The sequence below is a fragment of the Prionailurus bengalensis genome, chromosome X, assembly GCF_016509475.1.
Source record: "Prionailurus bengalensis isolate Pbe53 chromosome X, Fcat_Pben_1.1_paternal_pri, whole genome shotgun sequence".
Taxonomy (NCBI): domain Eukaryota; kingdom Metazoa; phylum Chordata; class Mammalia; order Carnivora; family Felidae; genus Prionailurus; species Prionailurus bengalensis.
In genome coordinates, this window is record NC_057361.1 from 88,534,016 (window position 1) to 88,553,319 (window position 19,304).

The 19,304-nt window shown below is 47.5% G+C and overlaps 1 protein-coding gene across 4 annotated transcripts in view; it reads left to right on the top strand.

Moving 5' to 3' along the window:
• Positions 1–19,304, top strand: part of FRMPD3 (FERM and PDZ domain containing 3) — a 78,395-nt gene that overhangs the window by 35,238 nt on the left and 23,853 nt on the right. For 3 of the 4 annotated variants that reach the window (XM_043571400.1, XM_043571401.1, XM_043571402.1), the window contains 7 exons: positions 4,346–4,453; positions 7,193–7,324; positions 8,717–8,836; positions 13,757–13,893; positions 14,223–14,349; positions 16,374–16,463; positions 18,140–18,319. In XM_043571400.1, the coding sequence (XP_043427335.1) occupies positions 4,346–4,453; positions 7,193–7,324; positions 8,717–8,836; positions 13,757–13,893; positions 14,223–14,349; positions 16,374–16,463; positions 18,140–18,319 (894 nt within the window). Of the gene's footprint in view, positions 1–4,345; positions 4,454–5,680; positions 5,811–7,192; positions 7,325–8,716; positions 8,837–13,756; positions 13,894–14,222; positions 14,350–16,373; positions 16,464–18,139; positions 18,320–19,304 lie in introns of those variants that run through there. The other variant, XM_043571403.1, reaches the window with a different exon arrangement.

Consider the following 19,304-nt stretch of genomic DNA (forward strand, 5'->3'; position numbering starts at 1 on the left):
TGGCCAGAATCAGCCTGACCACGGAGGTCTGGCTTTGGAGCAGGTGCTTGAGAGTGGGCAGCATTACGAAAGGGCTGGAGGGGAGAGGGAGGACCACAGGGCTCCAGGCTGGTTGTAAGATAGGAGAACGCGGCATCCAGAAGAGCCCTGGGCACTGTGGGGCGAAGGAACCTCTATCACTTCACTCAGGCCCCTCATGGTGCTTAGAGAAATTGCTGTCCCTGGCACGATAGCATCCACTCAGAACAAGTGCTCCACAAACATCTTCGGGCTATTTTATAGAAGCAGGAAAGAGGTGGTGGTTTTCTGAAGATCTGGAGCAAGAGTGGCTGGTGTAATTGAGCTGTCTTCGCATTAAAGTAATCCTGCCACGGCACGTCTTGACTAGTGAAGCAGCCTACGGGAAATGATACAGACTCTCATTGTCACAAAGCTTTTTTTTTTAAGATTTATTTATTTTTGAGAGAGAAGGCATGCAAGTAGGGAAGGGCAGAGGGGGGGGGGACAGAGATCTGATGCAGGCTCTGCGCTGACAGCAGCTGGCCGACACAAGATCATGCCCTGAGCTGAAGTCGGATGCTCAGCTGACTGAGCCACCCATGTGCCCCCCATCACAAAACTTTTATTAGGCACCTTCTGTGTTCCCAGTACCACATGGCATGGAAAATGAACACCTGTTCCCTGCCACTGGATACCACTGGGTGATGTTGGGGCAGGACGGGGGACAAGTAGTTCAGATTGAGATACATAGAATCCCCCATTGGGTGGTATGGTTTCAAGGAACAGGTGATGCTTGACAGCCCATGCTATGTAGCTGCCCAACTGGGAGAGTCTTGGCCAGCCTGCAGTCTTTCTCACTGCTGTATGGGGTTTACATGAGCCGAGCTGTCTGCTCCAGATAAGCAAATGAGAAGAGGTGGATGGAGAGCAGAGAGATATGTGTTAAGCAGTCATGGATTATGGCCAGAGCCACCCAGGATTCTGCAGAAGTCGGTGATATCCAGGTGCGGGTGGAGAGAGCCAGAGCTAACAGGCATTTGTGTGCTTTTGCAAGCTTTTGCAGGCAGGGCTCTCAGGGGGCCTGTGGCATTTATGTACGGAGGCACAGCTACACTTGAGAAAAGCCAGCAGGCCCAGCCTGAGTGGGGAAATCAGTGGGGCACCAGGCACTTCTGTAGTTCTTTGAAGCAGTGCCACTCAGAAGATGGGATAGAGGACACAGGTGTCTTCCATGTCCTTTTCCCCAACACTCATCCCCAGACTCAGCCTAGGCCCTCTTCCATCCCTGTTCGAGGAAGGCTGAAAAGCCTGGGAGCCTACAGAGTCCCACTGGGTAAGCCGTCAAGTAATTGGAGGCTGGGCTCCATATCAGTCCTAGCAGAAGAGGTTAAAGAGAAGTGGGGGGTGGTGAGCAGAGAGACGAGGCAACAGTATCGAGTCCCTACAGATCACAATGAAGAACACCCTTAGGTCCGAGCCACAAAGGAGACATTTGTGCCCTGAACCCTTGAAAACCCAGAGCCAATGCAAATTGGATTTGGAAAGCACAGACTATCCCATCTCAGCATTACAGAGTAATCAATCAAGACCTGGCTACCCAATGAAAACCTCCCTACCACCTCCCCCTTTTTCCTCCCATCTCTTCCTCTCCCTTCCACTCTCCCCTCCCCACTCTCCCCTTGCTCCACTATGACCCCCCTCTCCATAAGTCTCAGCTATCCACAGGTAGGATCAAGCCCCCACTCCAGACCAACCTGAAAGCAAAGGCCCTGGAGTAGCTAGGACCCGCCCAGGGTTACTTCTGTCGCTCCTGGACCGACCACCAGGCACAGTTTGGGGCTCTTGTCTGAGAGAGAGAGAGAGAGAGAGAGAGAGAGAGAGACAGACATCAATCTTCCCACTCTGCTGTACTCAGGAAATTACCTGATATCACAACAACCCCTACCTCCCACGCCACCAGTATGGACCCTAGCAGCCTCACCATTGGTTGGGACCTAGGGAACTCGAGGCCCAGGTGACTCTGGGCTGTCCTATCATCCCTTTGCCTTGGTGTTCCAGGGCTTTAGTATGCAGCCAGAGCAAAAATAAATCCCGTGGGCGTTCCTTGCCAACTCTATTTTTAAGCAAAATCAATTAAGTAATTATCTGAGTCCAACCCCAGTGTGCTAAATAAAACCTGCCACTGCCAACTGTCATCAGCCTGGGGATCCAGGGCCTCAGGGCTTGGTAGGAGCAAGGCATCTCAGGATCAGTGAGAGAACCAGGGAGTCACACTTTCCCAACTTTATACCCCATCACTTCCTACCACGATTTGACTCCTGGCTCCCCACCACCACCAATCATACCCTGACCCAGGAGGGCTTGCTTGCTCATTTTTCCATGCTGTCCATGACGGTCCCTAGGTCTGGACTGTCCCTCTGCTAGCCTCTCTTAATAGTCTACACCTACCATCTCCTTTGAAATCAAAATCTAAGTCACCTCACCTAGGAAACCTTAACTATCTTATACCTGTTGGTTTGTTTTCGGTTTTACAATTGTTCTCTAGTGGATTCCTGTGGGTGTTCACAAGAGTGTAAGACCAGACCCAGCCCTCTATTTCTGTCTGGGCCTCATGGGGCTTAGCATAGTGCTGGGCATATACTAGAGGCTCAATGAATGCCCACTGAATTAAGGAATCTAGCCATCTTATGCAGCTTTTCATTTCCTATAGAACTGGTGATGGCCCCAGGAAATGGTTGGGTTCTCCTGATGATTCTAATCATTCAAGTAAGCACATATTAAGCACCTATTACTCATATATTCAGCAGCCATTCATTGAGCACCAACTGTATGCCAGGAACTCTGCTCAATGTCAGAATTACAAAGATTGAATAGGACATGGATGTGCTCTAAGTTCACCATTTGTGAGAGACCAACATTCTTCAAAAATATGCTAAGAACATTGAGAGAAGTATGTATACGTTGCTGTAGGAACACGTGGGAATACCAGGTCCCAGCACCTGAAGAGTTGGGACAAGACTTTACAGAATTTGTATTTAAGCCAGGTTTTGAAGGATGAGTAGGAGTTTGCCAAGGAGGAAAAGAGAAAGGCAGAGAGAACAGTCTTTATTTAACAAATATTGAGGGGCGCCTGAGTGGCTCAGTTGGTTAAGCTTCTGACTTAGGCTCAGGTCACGATATCACAGTTCATGGGTTTGAGCCCTGCTCGGAGCCTGCTTGGGATTCTTTCTCTCTATACCTCTCTGTCTGCCCTTCTGCTGCTCACACACACTCTCCATCTCAAAATAAATAAACTTTAAAAATAAACAAAAAAACCCACCACAAATATTTATTTACCTTTTAGCACTCTACAAATAAACACCCGGGCCAAGAATACTTTTGCTAAGAAGATATCAGCTGTTCAGAAATGGGCTTTGGGGCACCTGGTGGGTCAGTTGCTTGAGCATCTGACTTTGGCTCAGGTCATGATCCATGGTTCATGAGTTCGAGCCCCACATTGGGTTCACTGCTGTCAGTCTGTCAGCACAGAGCCCACTTCAGATCCTGTGTCCCCTTCTCTCTGCCCCTCTCCCACTTGCACTGCCCCCAAAAGAAATAAATATTTAAAACAAAGCGGCTTTACCAGAGGTTCTCAATCAAGGTCAATACTGCCCACTCTCAGAGAGCTTTTGGAAATGTCTAAGGATGTTTTGGGTTATCCTGACGATTTGGCATGCTATTGGCATTTAGTGTCTCATGGTCAGAGATACTAAGTACCCTGCGGGGAGTGACACAGTCCCTGAACGATGAATTGTCAGAGGTAAGGAGGGGTGAAAGAGCAGGATGGGTACCTGCACCAGTGAGACATGACTCTGGAGAAATAGGCAGGGCCAGGTCAGAAAGGACATAGGAGATCATGGGGGACAGGGAAGGGCAGAACAAAGGCATGGATGTTGAAGTGACCTCAGTGTGTGAAGAGTCTGGCGGAAAGGGAAGTGTCAGGATATAAGAGCAGGCCAGTGAGGGGGGCTCCTAAGGAGGCCTTCCATCTGGTCTTTAGTGATGGTCTCTATGGACCAAGCACCACTCAAAGCTGTGGAACTTGGAGCCATGGTAGAATGGGGTGGGCTGTGACATAAAATGAAGGGTGAACTTTTGATATGGCCCAATGTCTTCTTGGAGCATTTGGTTCTGATCTGCATGTGATGTGATCATTGGTCTGTTCTCTCCTCTGTCCCTCCGTCCTTCCATATCTTTGGCTCCCCGTCTCCTTCTCTCCCTTCTCTTCCTACTTATACCCCTCCTTTGGCTTCCCTCTGCCTTCTAAATGAGCCCCTCTCCTTGACCTTTCCCTGCCTATTCACAGAAAATGATGAAGAAAGAAGCTCTTCTCCTCATCCCCAACGTCCTGAAGGTTTTCTTAGAAAATGGGCAGATCAAATCATTCACGTTTGATGGCCGGACCACTGTTAAGGTACATACAGAGTGTCCTGTCTTGGGTCAACATTTGCCCTCTCTGGAGCATACACACCTGCTGGTTCCTGGGTTTATCTGAGTCTGCACAGAGTTGCGTCTGGAGCAAGGTGGCCTTTGAGCTTCAGCTTCTGGGAGCACCAGTCTGCAAGAACACACAGCCCTCAGATGAGGGTGTTGGGGGAGGGGAGAATTTGAGTGCCCAGCTGTGTGTGTGTGTGTGTGTGTGTGTGTGTGTGTGTGCATGCACGCACATATGAGCAGAAGCATGGGTGCATGTGTGTGTACACACCTATTAGTGGATTGCTTTGTGTCCATGTTACACCAGGTCCTTCAAGACTCTTAGGAGCTAAGAAGTTTGAAGATCATTAAACCATTTATAAAGCGAAAGTGATTTATATTGCTACAATAACATCTACACACATTTACACACAGAAATCAACAAACACAATCTCTTGGGAGATTAGCTTAGCCATGCTTTGCTTTTTAAATAAGAACCAGATCTTAAACACTAAACCAAGATTTGAAACGTCCAGCCACAGTCCCGTTGGCTCTTCCTTTCATAGGAAGAACAATTACTGAGCTGTGATTCTTAAGAGCTCAGCCAGCCTCAGCCAGCCGTCTAAAAGTTGTAGCGATTCCCTTAGTGCTGAGGAGCAAAGGCAATGAAACGATTAACCCCCAGGTTCAATTCTTATCTGGGACAGAAATAACCACTTCCTGCTTTTTCTGGACTCCTTCCAGAAAGAGAATGCCATCCCCAGAATGAATTTGCATACAACCAATGGAATAGCATCTGCCCAGAAAACCCACCTTGGCTCACAGGTGTCCCGAGGTCCCCATGCTGAGGCCAAGACAATTATATAAACAAAGAAACCCCAGGGCCAAGAAACTTCCCTGAGAGGAATTATCAGATGGTCAGAATTGGCACTTCTCTCCCAGACAGCTTTTGGCAATGTCTGAGGGGATGTGGGGTCATCCCATGATTTGGCGTGCTGCTGGCATTGAGTGTCTCTGGGCAGAGATGCTAAGTGTCTTGCAGGGAGTGAGGCAGTCCCTAAAGATGAAGAATTATCCTGCCCAAAGTGCCGGCAGCACCCAAGTCACAAAACACTGGGCCTAACCCGTGTTGATGGAACTGGAGTTTCTTTGGAAGGCTTCGGCCTGGTTGGTTCCCTTGAGGCATAGGACTGAAATATACTTCTTAGGGTCTCCTGGGATGGTCTCTTGCCCACTGAAGATCTTGCCTATGGGAGGGACATTGAAATACAACTAGGACACTGAGGGGTGTCCAGATGCCCCACCTCCAGATGTGGATATGTCTCTGTGTTGAAATCCTTCTTGGTGTTCATTCATGGGTAGGTATGCCCTTTGGAGACCTGCCTCTGCACTGAACAATTTACTCCTCTTTTTTCCCCCTTGGAGGCTTCTTCGAGCATTCTCCTACCTCACAATGACACCGCTGTTGTTGCTTCCAGGTAGTCCCAGCCTTCCAGGCCAGCAGTGTCCCCTGGCTTGTGATCTCACCCTGACCTCAGGGAAGGTACACTGGCTATTCATTGGAACTTGGACAGGCTGCCAAGCCATTTATCCCTGAGAGGTACCTGGGTGAATTAACAGCCTGGAATGGGAGCTGTTACACTTCTAATACCAGTTGGCAGTCGCCAGCTTGGCCATCCACAATCCCAAATGCAGCCAAACTGCAAAGAAAACCCCATTTGTCCCTGCCAGAGCTCCAGCAACACTGGCGCCTCTGTGACTGCTTGGATGATACAAAGAGATACTCTCAAGTACCTACCAGTTTCCAGCCTAACATCTGAATAGCTAAGCGTCATTTCCTGTTCACTGAGGGGCTTGTTTGGCAACCCCAGCTGTAAGGGAGCTTCACGTTCCCAAGCCTGCTTCCTTCTGGCCTTTGGGGAGCTGAGCTGTGCTGACTCCACGAACACGCATACTGAAGCCCTGTGTGTGCTGAAGTCCCAGCAAATAGATGGCAGAAGTCTCAAAACTGACATTTGGGCGGCCCCCAAGGATATGTTTCCAGACATCCTAATATTAAAAGTAGGGCAGCAGAGCAGACAGAGCCCAGAAGGAGTCAGATTTATGACTGTACACAAGACACGTGACAGTTTCTCTGCGTGGACACATTTCTCAAGTTGCCAAATTGATCGTCTCTGAAAGCCAGCAACAATCAAAAATGAACATCCTGCCAGTAACTCGAGTCATTCAATTTAGATTATGAATCCAGAAATATTCTTTTTAATCACATAATTGTGGCTCTCGGTCTTGTTAATTCTTAAGTAAAGAGTTGATAAACAAACTACAGTGAACATTCTGACTTATGTAAGGTGAGGGAACAACCAGCACAGTGTCTTCCTTATTGACTTGCTTAGTAAGCACTCAGAAAATGTGTTGTTGAATGGAAGGAGAAAAGGAGGGAGGGAGGGACATGACCTTCTTTTGTCATATGCCTGGCTGGGCCAAGTTCAAAAACACCTTCCTCTACCCCCTGCACCTTTTGGTGTTCCCCAGGGCCCAAGTACTCATGGGTCACTCTCCTTATCCTGGAGAATGCATGGGCCACTATAAAGGCCTGTGTCTCTGCCCACTCCCTAGCCTCAGCCCCCTCCCCAGGACCATCTTTCTTGGTGCTCCATCTCCCTCTTCCATGTTTGGTGCTGAGAGTGGCTTAGAAATGGAATGTATCTCCCTCTCAAGGCTCTTCTTTTCTCTTCCACAGGATGTGATTGTAACATTACAGGACCGTCTTTCCCTGAGGTACATTGAGCACTTTGCTCTTGTCCTTGAGTATGCCGGGCCAGAACAGAACAACAAGTTCCTGCTTCTCCAGGACAAGCAACCCCTGGCTTATGTAAGTAACTCCTTTAGCCTGGCTTGAGAACTTTGCATGTGGCCTCTAATAGAGAAGAGGACTCCAGGCACTCTTTCTGGAAAATTCAAAACAATTTGCTCAGCCGGATCCCAGAAGTTATGGTTCACAGTGAGGTCTATACTAACCACATCCAGCAGGCTTTCAATGATATTCCTCATGACATAAGAAGGGCATGAAGATTGTTAGTCCTGGTCTCTAGTGGGCAGGGAACACCAAAAGCTTTTTTATTACAAAAAGCATGGCTCCCGGAATGCTAACATGAACAGCAGTGTCAACCATCCTGTGTCCTGGAAGCCCTGCCTCAGAGGAAACGTGGCCTTCAGATGAAGGCTTTAATATGAAAAGGTCAACAAGTGGAGCGTACTGAGACCACTGAGGCCAGGACAAGTGTGGGCTGAGAATGGGCTGAGTGGGTCCCAGAATGGGCAGCATGTCACCCACATCAACTTCCAAGGCAGAGTAGGAGAGAGAGAGAGAGAGAGACTGGGGAAGCTGGCTAGCATTTCACCAACGGCAAATCACCAAGAAGAGTCAGAGAGGCCAACCAGGGCCAACCAGTGTTCCCAGAGAGGGGGGGAAGGAATTGGAGAGGGACAGTTAGGGAGGAAATGCCTACATGGAAGCATAGTAAAAATCAAAATCAGACACACACAAAAATGAAAGGATTTTATGAAAGAAATTCTTCAAGTTTAGCTCTCAGCCAAATGCAGTCCAGAGACTCCTCCTACGTTCCCACCTGTGAAGGGAAGATTAGTAGCTTGGAAGGGGGGCCTAAGCACCTCCAGCCTCTCAAGAGGCCTTTTGAATCCAATTGGTCTCTTTTGCCAAATGGGATTTTAAACTTTTTTATTACAAAAAAAAATCTCAAACATACACAGAAGTAGAAGGAATTGTATAATGAATCCTCGTTACCCAAGGCAGCTTCAGCAATTACCAATATATTACCAATTTGTTTCACCTGTACCTCCAAATGGGATTTTAAATCTTTGGTTTGGCTTTTAATCAGCAACGTACCCTGCTTGCAGCTGAGCCGCTCTGCAAGGTAAAGGCATTGGCCCCACAGTGAGAAAAGAGTCAGAGAAGTTCCCAGGAACCCTCTCTTCCCACCTCTTGTCTTGGGCCTTAGACCCAATTGTTGATGAAGGCCATGTCCTGGTTAAGTGATTCAAAAATTCTAGTCCCCTTGGACCAGAAGGGCAGGCGAGACCTTTCCTCTGAGGATAATTGGAAAGGGCCAGGTGGGAGACCATGATAAGCAGCACCCTACCTCCACCCCAAGCCCCACGTTGAGGGGTCACCCTGCTGGCTCTCTTTGCTACAGCTACTGATTCCCAGGTGTCTTTTCCTCCCACCTCTCATCCTGGTGTTCAGGTCGTACAGCGGACACACTATCAAGGAATGAAATGCCTCTTCCGAATAAGCTTCTTTCCCAAAGACCCCGTGGAACTGTTGCGCCGGGATCCTGCTGCTTTTGAGTACCTGTACATCCAGGTAGAGTCTGATTGGGGATAAACAGACAGACAGACCAGCGGACTAGCAAGCAGTCAGGCTGTTCTGCCATCACTGTGAAGTCGCTATGTAAGTTATTCCAACCTCCAGGTAGCCCTGAAAGCCCTTTCCTTTTCTGCTACCATCGTAGGCCATGGCCAAGTTGTTTAGCCTGGTGACTGGAGCCGGCTGTGGCTCAAGTCCTGTCTCTCTGTCTAGACAGATCTCATCAGTTTTTCAGGAGCAAGCAACCCAAGGAATTCTGTCAATATCACAGGATCCCAAGGTTTACTGAGCCCACTTGGGTAATAGGGTGACTCAACCCCCAATGCCTAGCTCCATTAAGGAGATGATTCCGAATTCAGTTCATCCAGAAACATTTGCTGAACACTGACTCTGGAGCAGGCCCTGTGCTAGGTGCTGCCAATCAAGGTAAACAATAAATTGTCCTAGCTCTCTGTATCTCATAGACAGACATACACACAAGTAAATCTAAAACAGTGGGACAGTCCTGTAATGATGGCAGGGTACAGTGTCAGGCGGAGCAGCGAAGAGGAGGCAGTTTGCCAACTCTTCTTGGATGGAGGATAGTGGAGGCTTCACAGAGGAAGCAATACATGCACACTCTTAGCCTTGAAGGACTAGTAGAAGTTTGCTATGTACAGACATGGAGTGGAGGGGGCACATTCTAGGCAAAGGGACTTGCAGCTACAAAGTCTTGGTGGCATGAAACAGCATGCTCTGATGAGACAACTATGAGTAACTTATTTACCTGGAGTTCAGAATGTGAGGTAAGGAGCAATAAGAAATGAAATGGGAGAGACGGGAAGCAGGTGGTGAAGGGCTTGACACGTCATGACAGGCACAGGCTTCAAAGTGATTTAGACCTGTGTTTTAACAAGCTCTCCAAGGGATTCTGATGCCCACTGGAGTTTGGGAACCACTGTTTTAGGGCAGTGGGTCTTCACTGTAGCTGCACATTAGAATTATCTGGGAAGGTTTGGGAAAAAAAAAAGTTCTGCTCCACCCAAGACCAAATCAAAACATTAATATTTTCTAAATCCCTCAAGCGATTTAAATGTGTAGCCAGGGTAAAGAAATTCTGCTGTAGGGTGGGGGTACAGAAATGTTGAAGGGAGAGTAACCTAGTCAGATGAGCAAATTTGAAAGGTTACATAGTGCCAAGGAAGTACACCAGCTAGGGAGCTGTTACGGTTATCCAGAGGAGAGATGATGGGGACCAGAACCAGGGCAGTGATAGATGGGGTGGGGTGGGATTCAAGATATAATTAAAAGGGAAAATCAATGGTCTTAGATTCAATGAGTGTCTAGTGGAGGTGGTATCATTCTCCAAGTTAAGGAATACAAGTAGAGTGAGTTTGGGAAAAAGATGAGTTCATTTTGGGGATGTATTGAGTTTTAGGTGCCCATGGAACATACAGAGTGCTTGAGGAGAAGAGAAAAATAGGCTCAAAACTCATCTCTGATGATGTCTGCGATAGCGACACCTGAAGATGTGCTGTGAAACATCATGGTTGCCCTTCTAGCTATCTAAAATGTTGGGAACATTTCTCAAACAACCTTGGGCTCCCAAACCAGTGCTCTAGGGGGCAATGAGTTGTGGTTCCTCTATGAATTTTATAAGGTTAGTTCTCATTTCTTTTGGCCTTAAATTTCTTCTCCTGGGAGTCATTTTTAATTCCAATGATTTTGGAATCTAGTGTCAAGACCATGTCCACCCTCTCTCTCCCCTTCGTGATAATATGGACTTCACCTGTAATTCCTTCTTTTTTATATTGAACAGCCTTATGGAGGTCTCATTGATACACAAACTGCACATATTTTTAAAATTTTTTTTAATGTTTATTTATTTTTGAGACAGAGACAGAGCATGAGCGGAGGAGGGGTAGAGAGAGAGGGAGAAACACAGAATCCGAAGCAGACTCCAGGCTCTGAGCTGTCAGCACAGAGCCCGACGTGGGGCTCAAACTCACGAGCTGTGAGATCATGACCTGAGCCGAAGTCAGACACCCAACCAACTGAGCCACCCAGGCTCCCCTAAACTGCACATATTTAAAATAACAACTTGATAGGTTTTGACATATGTTTATACCTATGAAGCCATCACCACAATCAAAATACTTAACATATCTGTTGCCCCCAAAAGTTTGCTCAGGCTTTTGTGTAATTCACCACCCCCCATTCCCAGGCAATCACTGACCTGCTTTCTGTCACTATAGATTGGCTTGCATTTTCTAGAGTTTTATATAAATGATATCATACAGTCTGTACATTTATTTTGGTCTGGCTTCTTTCACCAAGTATGATTTTGAGACCTATCCTTGTTTTTGTGTGTACCGTGACCCCATTCCTGTTCATTGTTGAGTGGTATTCCACAGTATGGATGTACCAAAATGTTTTTATCAGTTCACCTGCTGATGGACTTTGGGGTTGTTTCCAGGTTTTGGCTACTACAAACAAAGCTTCTACAAACATTCATGCACAAGTCTTTGTATGGCACATGCTCCCTTTTTTCTTGGGCAAATACCTAAGAATGGAATGGTTTGATTGTACAGCAGATCTCTCTTTAATTTTTTTTTAAAAGAAACTCCAATACTGTTTTCCCAAGTGGTGGTACCATTTTCTACATTCCCACCAGCCATGTATGAGAGTTCCAGTTTCTCCACATCCTCATCAACACTTGGTATTGTTGGTATTGTTTTTAGGCATTTAAAAAAATTTTTTTAAGTTTATGAATTATTGAGAGACAGAGAATGAGCAGGGGAGGGGCAGAGAGAGGAGGAGACACAGAATCCGAAGCAGGCTCCAGGCTCTGAGCTGTCAGCACAGAGCCCAACGCGGGGCTCAAACTCACAAACTGTGAGATCATGACCTGAGCTGAAGTTGGACACTTAACCGACTGAGCCACCCAGGTGACCCAGTTTTTAGGCATTTTAATAGTATGCAGTGGCATCTCGGTGGTATCTCACTTGCACTTTCCCAGTGACTAATGATGTTGAACATCTTTTTGTGTGCTTGTTTGCCAACATGCATCTTTTTTACTGAAGTGTCTTTCCAAATCTTTTGCCTGCTTTTTTACTGGAGTTGTCTTATTAGTGAGTTATGAGACTTCCTCATATATCCTGGATACGAGTTGCTTGTTGGATATGTTATTTCTCCCAGTCTGTGGCTTCTCTTTTCAGTCTCTAAACAGTGTCTTTCACAGAGCAAGTGTTTGTATTTTGATGAAGTCCAATTTCTCAATTTGTTCTCCGACAGATAATGCTTTTATGGATCATGCTCATGATGTCATATCTATAAAATCTCAAGGTCACAGAGATTTTCTCCTATTTTTTTTTTCTAGAAGTTTTATCATTTTAGTTTTTACATTTAGGTCTGTGATCCATGTTGACATAAAGTTTTTAGGCAGTACAAGTTAGTGATCAAATTTCTTTCTTTTTTTTTTTTTTTTTTTTGTATTATGGATATATCCAGCTGTGCCTGGACCATTTGTTAAAAAGACTGTTATTTTTCCACTGTAGTACCTTTGCACCTTTGTCAAAAAGCACTTGTCTATATACGTGTGGGTCTGTTTCAGAACTCTTTATTGACCTACTTGTCTATTTTTATGTCGACATCACACTCTTGATTATTGTAGCTTTATGAATCTTAAAATCAGGTAGTGTTTATCTTCTAGCTTTGTTCTCAAATAAGAACACTCTTTGGTCATTCTTGGTCCTTTGCATTGAATTTTAGAATTAAGTTGTCAATTTCTACCAAAAATCTGCTGTGATTTTAATTGAGATTGTGTTGAATCTATAGATCAGATTGGGGAGAATTGACATCTTACTGGGTCTTCTGACCCATGAACACAGTATATTTCTATATTTATTTGGGTCTTCTTTAATTTTTCTCATCAGTATTTTCTAGTTTTCAGTGTACAGGCCTTTCACTTATTTTTACGGATTTATCCCTAAGTATATATTTTTGATGCTACTGTAAATGGTTTTGACTTTTAATTTGAATTTCCAATTGTTTGTCATAAGCATGTAGAAATGCAATTGGTTTATATATGTTGCTCTTATATCCTGCAACCTTGCTAACTTGTTAGTTTTAATAGGTATTTTATAGATACCATTGGATTTTCTACATAAATGATAATGGATGAAGCATTCCTTTTCCACTCTCTCCTATGCTGTAGTGATACCACTGTGGCTCCCTAGTACCTTAGTTCATCCTGGTTTAACCTCAACAAAATGAGCAACTGATCTAACCAAGGCTGAATCAATAGCTAGGACTCTAATTCTCAGGGTTTGAGGGCTGTCATACCCTTGGCAAGTAGCTCCAGGGACCCCCTTTAGGATAACATAGGGAAGAGTGACTCATTTTTGCTTTTAACCTTCAGACCCCAAGGAACAGAATATCTGTCCCATCCCTGCAATCCATGTCTCATCCTGGGCTTTTGGGTTAGAGCCCTATGGAGAACTCTTCCCAGGGTCTCTCTTTATTACCATCTGAGCCAGTAGAGGATCCCTGTATGACTGGGGAATGCATTTAGGCCTCCAAGAAAAGGCAGGAAGGCCTCTTATAACAGGAGGAAGGAAATAGAGTGGTGCCATGTGTCACTTTTGCAGTGACCTAGATGTTCTGCCCATTTGTGCCTAGCCATTGTATGTATCTATCATTGAGAAGCCTGTCCAGTATCTGGTGGATGAGGCAAATAGTATCCCTGAGACTTAAGTTCCCTCTGTTGCCTTTCCCCCAAGGGCAGAAACCTCCTCCTCCCCTTTACCTAGGATGTCTTACTTGACACCATGATTTTTTTCTGGGACTCAAGGGAGTAGATCAGGGGCGAGGTGGGGGGGGGGGGGGGGAAGGGAACATCTTTTTAAACTGATAGGTTTGGACTGCCCTCTCCTGCAGAGTCGGAATGATGTTATCCGAGAACGCTTTGGAATGGACCCCAAGCCGGAGATGCTTTTGGGTCTTGCTGCCCTCCACATCTATATCACCGTCTCAGCCACTCGACCTAGTCAGAAGATCTCGCTCAAGAATGTGGAGTGAGTTCTGCCAGGGCCCTTCAGGAAGGCGGCAAATCACTGTAGAGGGAGAAAGTGCAATGGTTGAGCTGTGCTATGCTTTTCTGGAACAGAGGGCCTGGGGTGGGAGTGAGAATTGGAATTCCTCACACCTAGACTGTGATGCCTTTGAGCTATAGCTTCTGCTAGAGAACTATGGCCAATGTGATTCTCCTGCCCACATCTCTCTTTTTCTTGCAGGCTCCTTCCCTTCCTCTGACTCTCAGATCCAATTCCTGCCTTGCTATCTTGCTTTCTCTGCCCTACTTTATGTCTCTCTCACTAATTTCTTGCTTTTCTTCTGATTTTAGGAAGGAATGGGGCCTGGAACCCTTTCTTCCCCCCTCCCTCCTACAGGGCATCAAAGAGAAGAACCTCCGGAAATCTCTCTCTCAGCAACTGAAGGCCCACCAAACACATCCTTCCAGCGGCACCAAGGTACCCATTGTCATCCATTGGGTGCCCTCCTCAGGCCCTAGTGAATGTGGGGGTCTCCTGTGTGGTTTCCCAGCAGGCCTGGCCTCCTGGGGACCCTCCCCACTGTTTTTGAGTTGGGTACACAGACAGCTTGGCTGGATATGGGCGATGATTATGGAGAGGGATTTTTCCCAAACCTGAGCCACCTCCAGAGACAGCTCAGAGGCAAGTCACCGAGAGAGCCCAGGATCCTCAAGGCAAAGGGACCAGGATGCAGGAGGAGGCAATTCTTGGATCATTCCACCCATTTAGTCAGTGCTGATTGAGCACCTGCTGTGTGGACAGCACTGGACACTGGGGAGGCATGTTTTCCACGGAAATGACTGCTCCATTCCTCATTAGCTTTCTAATTCATCAGTCCTGCCATAGGGAATTCTGGGAGATAGAAGCACAGCTTGGTACAGCAAGGCCTGACCTGGAGAATGGGTAACTGGGCAGCCTATGGAAGGCTCACGTCACTGCCCTGCTCTCCTACACATTCTCAAATGCCCTCTGAGGGACTCCCACCCCCTGCCCCTCTAGACCTGAAGGTCCCAGGCCCTTCCCAGTCTGCTGGTGCTTCCTGCCCAGGAGGCTGGAGGGTGGTGAAAGGCACTAGAATCAGCACACAGATGTAGACACAGGACACAGTCGCCCCCATATATTCTACCCATTCCGGATTCCTTGTATCACCAACCAGCTTCTCTTTCAAGATGCAAATTTCCCCAGAGAGTTAAGCCATTCCTACCTTGCTGTGCATATTTAATCAAATCGTTTTTTTCTTCCCAGAGGGAGAACATCAGTGCTCCCAGCCATCTCCTCAGCAAACATTTTTTTTGAGGACCCCCACTACTTGGGCTGGAGACAGAAAGATGAAGAAGGCCTGCCTGCTCTCTGCCCTCAAATCAGGCACAGGCTAGTAGGGAAACACGACAGTCACAGCACACTGCGACAGTCAGTCACAACATGATGCAACAGGCGTGGGGGCCCTGGAAACACGGAGGAGGAGGAACACCCAGCCCAGCCTTAGGGAGGTAGAAAAGGCCAGAAATGGGTGCATTTGATGCCAGAGCTGGGTCTTGACAGACAGGAGTTTGTCTAGATGAGGAGGAGGTAGGGGGGAGGAAGACTTTCCCAGGCAGGCAGATAGATCCATCTGTACAAAGCCCCAGGGATATAAGAGAACATTCTGCATGGAAAGAAATGCAAATAGTTCAGCAATAAGCAAGTACAGAGAGTGCAAGGAAACATGCCTGGGGAGGGGGACAAGAGAGAAGGCCAGAGAAGCTGGCAGGAGCCAGTTGTGTGTTGGAGCACCTTGTGTGCCATGGGGAAGGGCTGTACTTCATCTTGGGGTCATCAGGGAGCCACTGAAGGATTTAAGCAGGCAGCTGATCTGATGACACTTATGTTTTAGGCTTCTGCCCTTAACAGCAGTGTGGAGGGGTTGAGTGATTGGAGTATGGATTGTCTGTAAAGGAAGTTAGGAGGTACAATCAAGGTGATGGCTGGTGGTCCTGAGGTGATAGGACGAGGGAGGAGCCCAGTGTGACACAAGTTTCTGGCTCTAATGCCTGGAGGAAGCTGGTACCACTGATAGAGACTTTTCTATGAGGGAATGGCAGAGGAAAGAACCCTGGCTGGGGATGGCCCGTACCAAGGTGGCAATAGGGGATCTCAGGACAGAGATGTAGATGAGGCAGGGTGTCAAGAGTTAGGGAAAGGTGTTAGGATTATCCCAAGAACAAAACGAGTAAGCTGGGTTTTGAAGGCCCAAGGATCAGGAGGTAGGAGAAAGGTTTAGAAAGGGAGACGGGATACTAGAGTTGTCCAAACTGGAACCTTCCAGCAGTTTTTCTGAGGGTGTCCTCACACTCCCAGTGTGGCTTGCTGACTAGTCTGACTGGTGCCTGTCCTAAGATGTCGACTCTCCTTCCTGAGAACACAAGTTTACTTTTCCTGTGCAACTCAGGCTTCTTATGTTTCTGGATGGGTTGTTTCCACAGGGCTCTGCAATTCAGGCAAAGCTCCAGTATCTTCGAATTCTGAATGAACTTCCGACCTTCACAGGCGTTTTGTTCAACACTGTGGGCCTGGTCAGTGAGGGCAGTTGTCGGGAGGGAACCCCTCGTGTGCACTTGGGCTTGGGTGGGGGGCAGGAGAGACTCCACTACAGCTTTAGGGTGGCATTCTCTGTCAGCAAATACTTCCAAAGACTTTCCTGCCTCTTCCTCCTCTTTCTCCCTCTCCCTTCCCGTGGTGTTCTGGTCCTGCCTCTGGTAAAATGGTAAAGTAGGAGGCCATATTTGTTTACGATATCCCTCCATGACCCTTCTGCATCCCCTTTCCTCAATTTCAGGGGTCAGCAAACCTCCTGCATAAAGAGCTAGTTAGTACCTATTTTAGGCTTTGCAGGCCACCCAGGTCTCTGTCGCAACTATTTAGCCACCATTGTAGTGCAAATAGAGCCATAGACAGTGCATAAACAAATGAGCATGGCTGTATTCCAATATCTCTTTATGGGCACTGAAATTTGATTTTCATGTGATTTTCACATGGCACCAAACATGGTTCTTTTGAGTTTTTTCCAACCATTTAAAAATGTAAAACGCATTCTTAGTTTCTGGACCATACAAACACTGGCGGTGGGCCTGATGTGGCCCCCCACCCCAGGCTTTCTGAGTCTGTGTACTTCCCCCTACCTGTCCAGGGCCCCCACTGCAGTAACATCCCTCTCTATAGCGGGGCACAGCTGGTACCCCCCCAACCTGTGCCCCAGGTTAATTCACCCTAGTGAGCTGTGGTGAAAGGAAATTCAAATCATTTTGTGGACTGGATCCAGGTGCTTGTCATGCTCTGGGGAACACGCTGTCATGTTCGTGGGGCACACTGATGGAAAACCACTTATCAAGTGTCTAGAGCAGACGTAAAGAGGTTCCTTGGGGTGATGCTAATTCCAGGGAATGGGCCAGCAGAGGGCCGAGGCTTGATGGTGCCCAGCAGCCTGTCAGGACCACTTAAGGGAATCCAGCCCACCAGGTGCAGAGGTAGACATTTACATACTTGGATTTGCAGATCCCTGAAAGCCTACTGCCCCCTCCCTCTACACCCCCCACCCCTGCACATCCCCTCTGCCACTGGGGCCATTCCGCCATTCCTTTGGGTTAAGACTGCTGGAGTGCCAGTTAAAAGGCAAATAGCTTCTTAAGGAAGGAGATGCCGCCCACACTCTCCATCCCAATCCTGCTATTAAGCACCCAATCAACTCCTTAACACCTTAGAGTGAATGGCAGTTTTGCTTTTGGCACTAGGTGGGAAGCGCGAGTTTAAGTGGCTCTTGGGTAGGGAGGTAAAGAGGAAAACAGGATGCCACCTGTTCAGGTAGAGCACTGGGTGGGGTGGGGGGTTCCGAGTGACGTGCAGCAGCAAATGGAAAATCCCTGGAGATTGGTAGGAAGAAGATGCTGCAGAGCTTTAAAAACAAAGCTCACAATTTTGCTAGAGCCAGCCTTGCCACTGACCACCTCACTCAGCTATTGTGGAGGCTAAGATGTCCATTTAGACCAGTGACCTGGGGCCCTGCCCTGGGGACAGAAACATCCCAGACCATTTTCCCCTTGAGGTTGTCCTCCTGTCCTGGCACTAAGCCTCAGATGTTTCCAGACGTCCCAGCAGAACCAGTTCAATGCCTGTTTTCTATTTCCTCCCCCCTCATCGGCCACCTCCTCTGCCCTCCTTTCGGTGAATGCTGCCCTCCACGCTTGGGTACCAGGATGAGAAGCAGTCAGCCACCACTCTTCTGGTGGGACCCCGTCACGGCATCAGCCATGTTATCGACCTCAAAACCAACCTCACCACTGTGCTGTCCGAATTCAGCAAGATCAGTAAGATCCAGCTGTTCCGGGAGAACCAGGGCGTGGCCCGGGTGGAGACCAGCATCATGGATGCCAAGGTAAGCCCAGCTTTGAGGAGCTACTTCTCTCCAGGGACAGGCCTTAGGAACACAGGAAGAAGTAAAGAGCACTTGAGCCTTTTCAGTGAGAGCCGGTGATTCTGAAGTGGTTCAGATCCAGGGTCCCTTTAGGCTCATCTTTCTTTCGTTTCTCAACCCTGTGGGAAATGCTATCTTGACCACACATTAGGGTCAGCCAGTGCTGGAGAAGGCTGGGAAGTGTCAGATCAACCCACAAGAGGTCTTCAGCAGAAGGCAGGGGAATTGAACTCAGAGCTACCCCCAGGCTGTAGCTTCCCAATCTTTCTTGTGTCACAGCACACATAGAAAATGACATTCATGTGGAACAGTGGGATAAATAGTCCAGCCCAGACTCTGGCCTCTCTGGGCCCTGCCTGGCCTCCCCAGAGGCTGAAGAGATATGCACACACCAGTTGGGGAGCCCTGCCATAGGCATACACACTTGCAATCGTGGAGGAGGAGGTATATGAATATATGGACAGACCCAAGGAAGCCTGGGAAGATGGGGAACAGGCCGAGCCTCACCCACATCTTACCTCCCAAAGTCCAGCTCTTCTGGAATCTTAGAACTTTTCTCATAGATCAGCTCCTTCAGACTGGCAAGGAACTGTTACCTGTGCAGAGTCTGGCCGCTGTGGTCAGCCACCCCCTCCATGGCTCTCATGTTGAACACCCAGTAACCAGTTGGGGCGGGGGGCAGGCCTGCCTGCCAGCTGGTGGAAGCTATTAGAAGAGGTGCAATTTTCCTTTCTTAAAGGATTTCCCACAGGGAGATGTTGTTAGCAGATTAAGAGATGGAGTGTTTGCTGTTTCTAAAAGAGCAAATTACTTATTTTTGTCTTTGTGAAATCCAGAAAACTTTACTATGTTAATTTTTCCACCTGTGATTCCTAGTATTCCCATTGGTTTAGGAACCTGCCTGAGGCTGATATCTAATTGGCTTGTGGCCACTTCCTCAACCAAT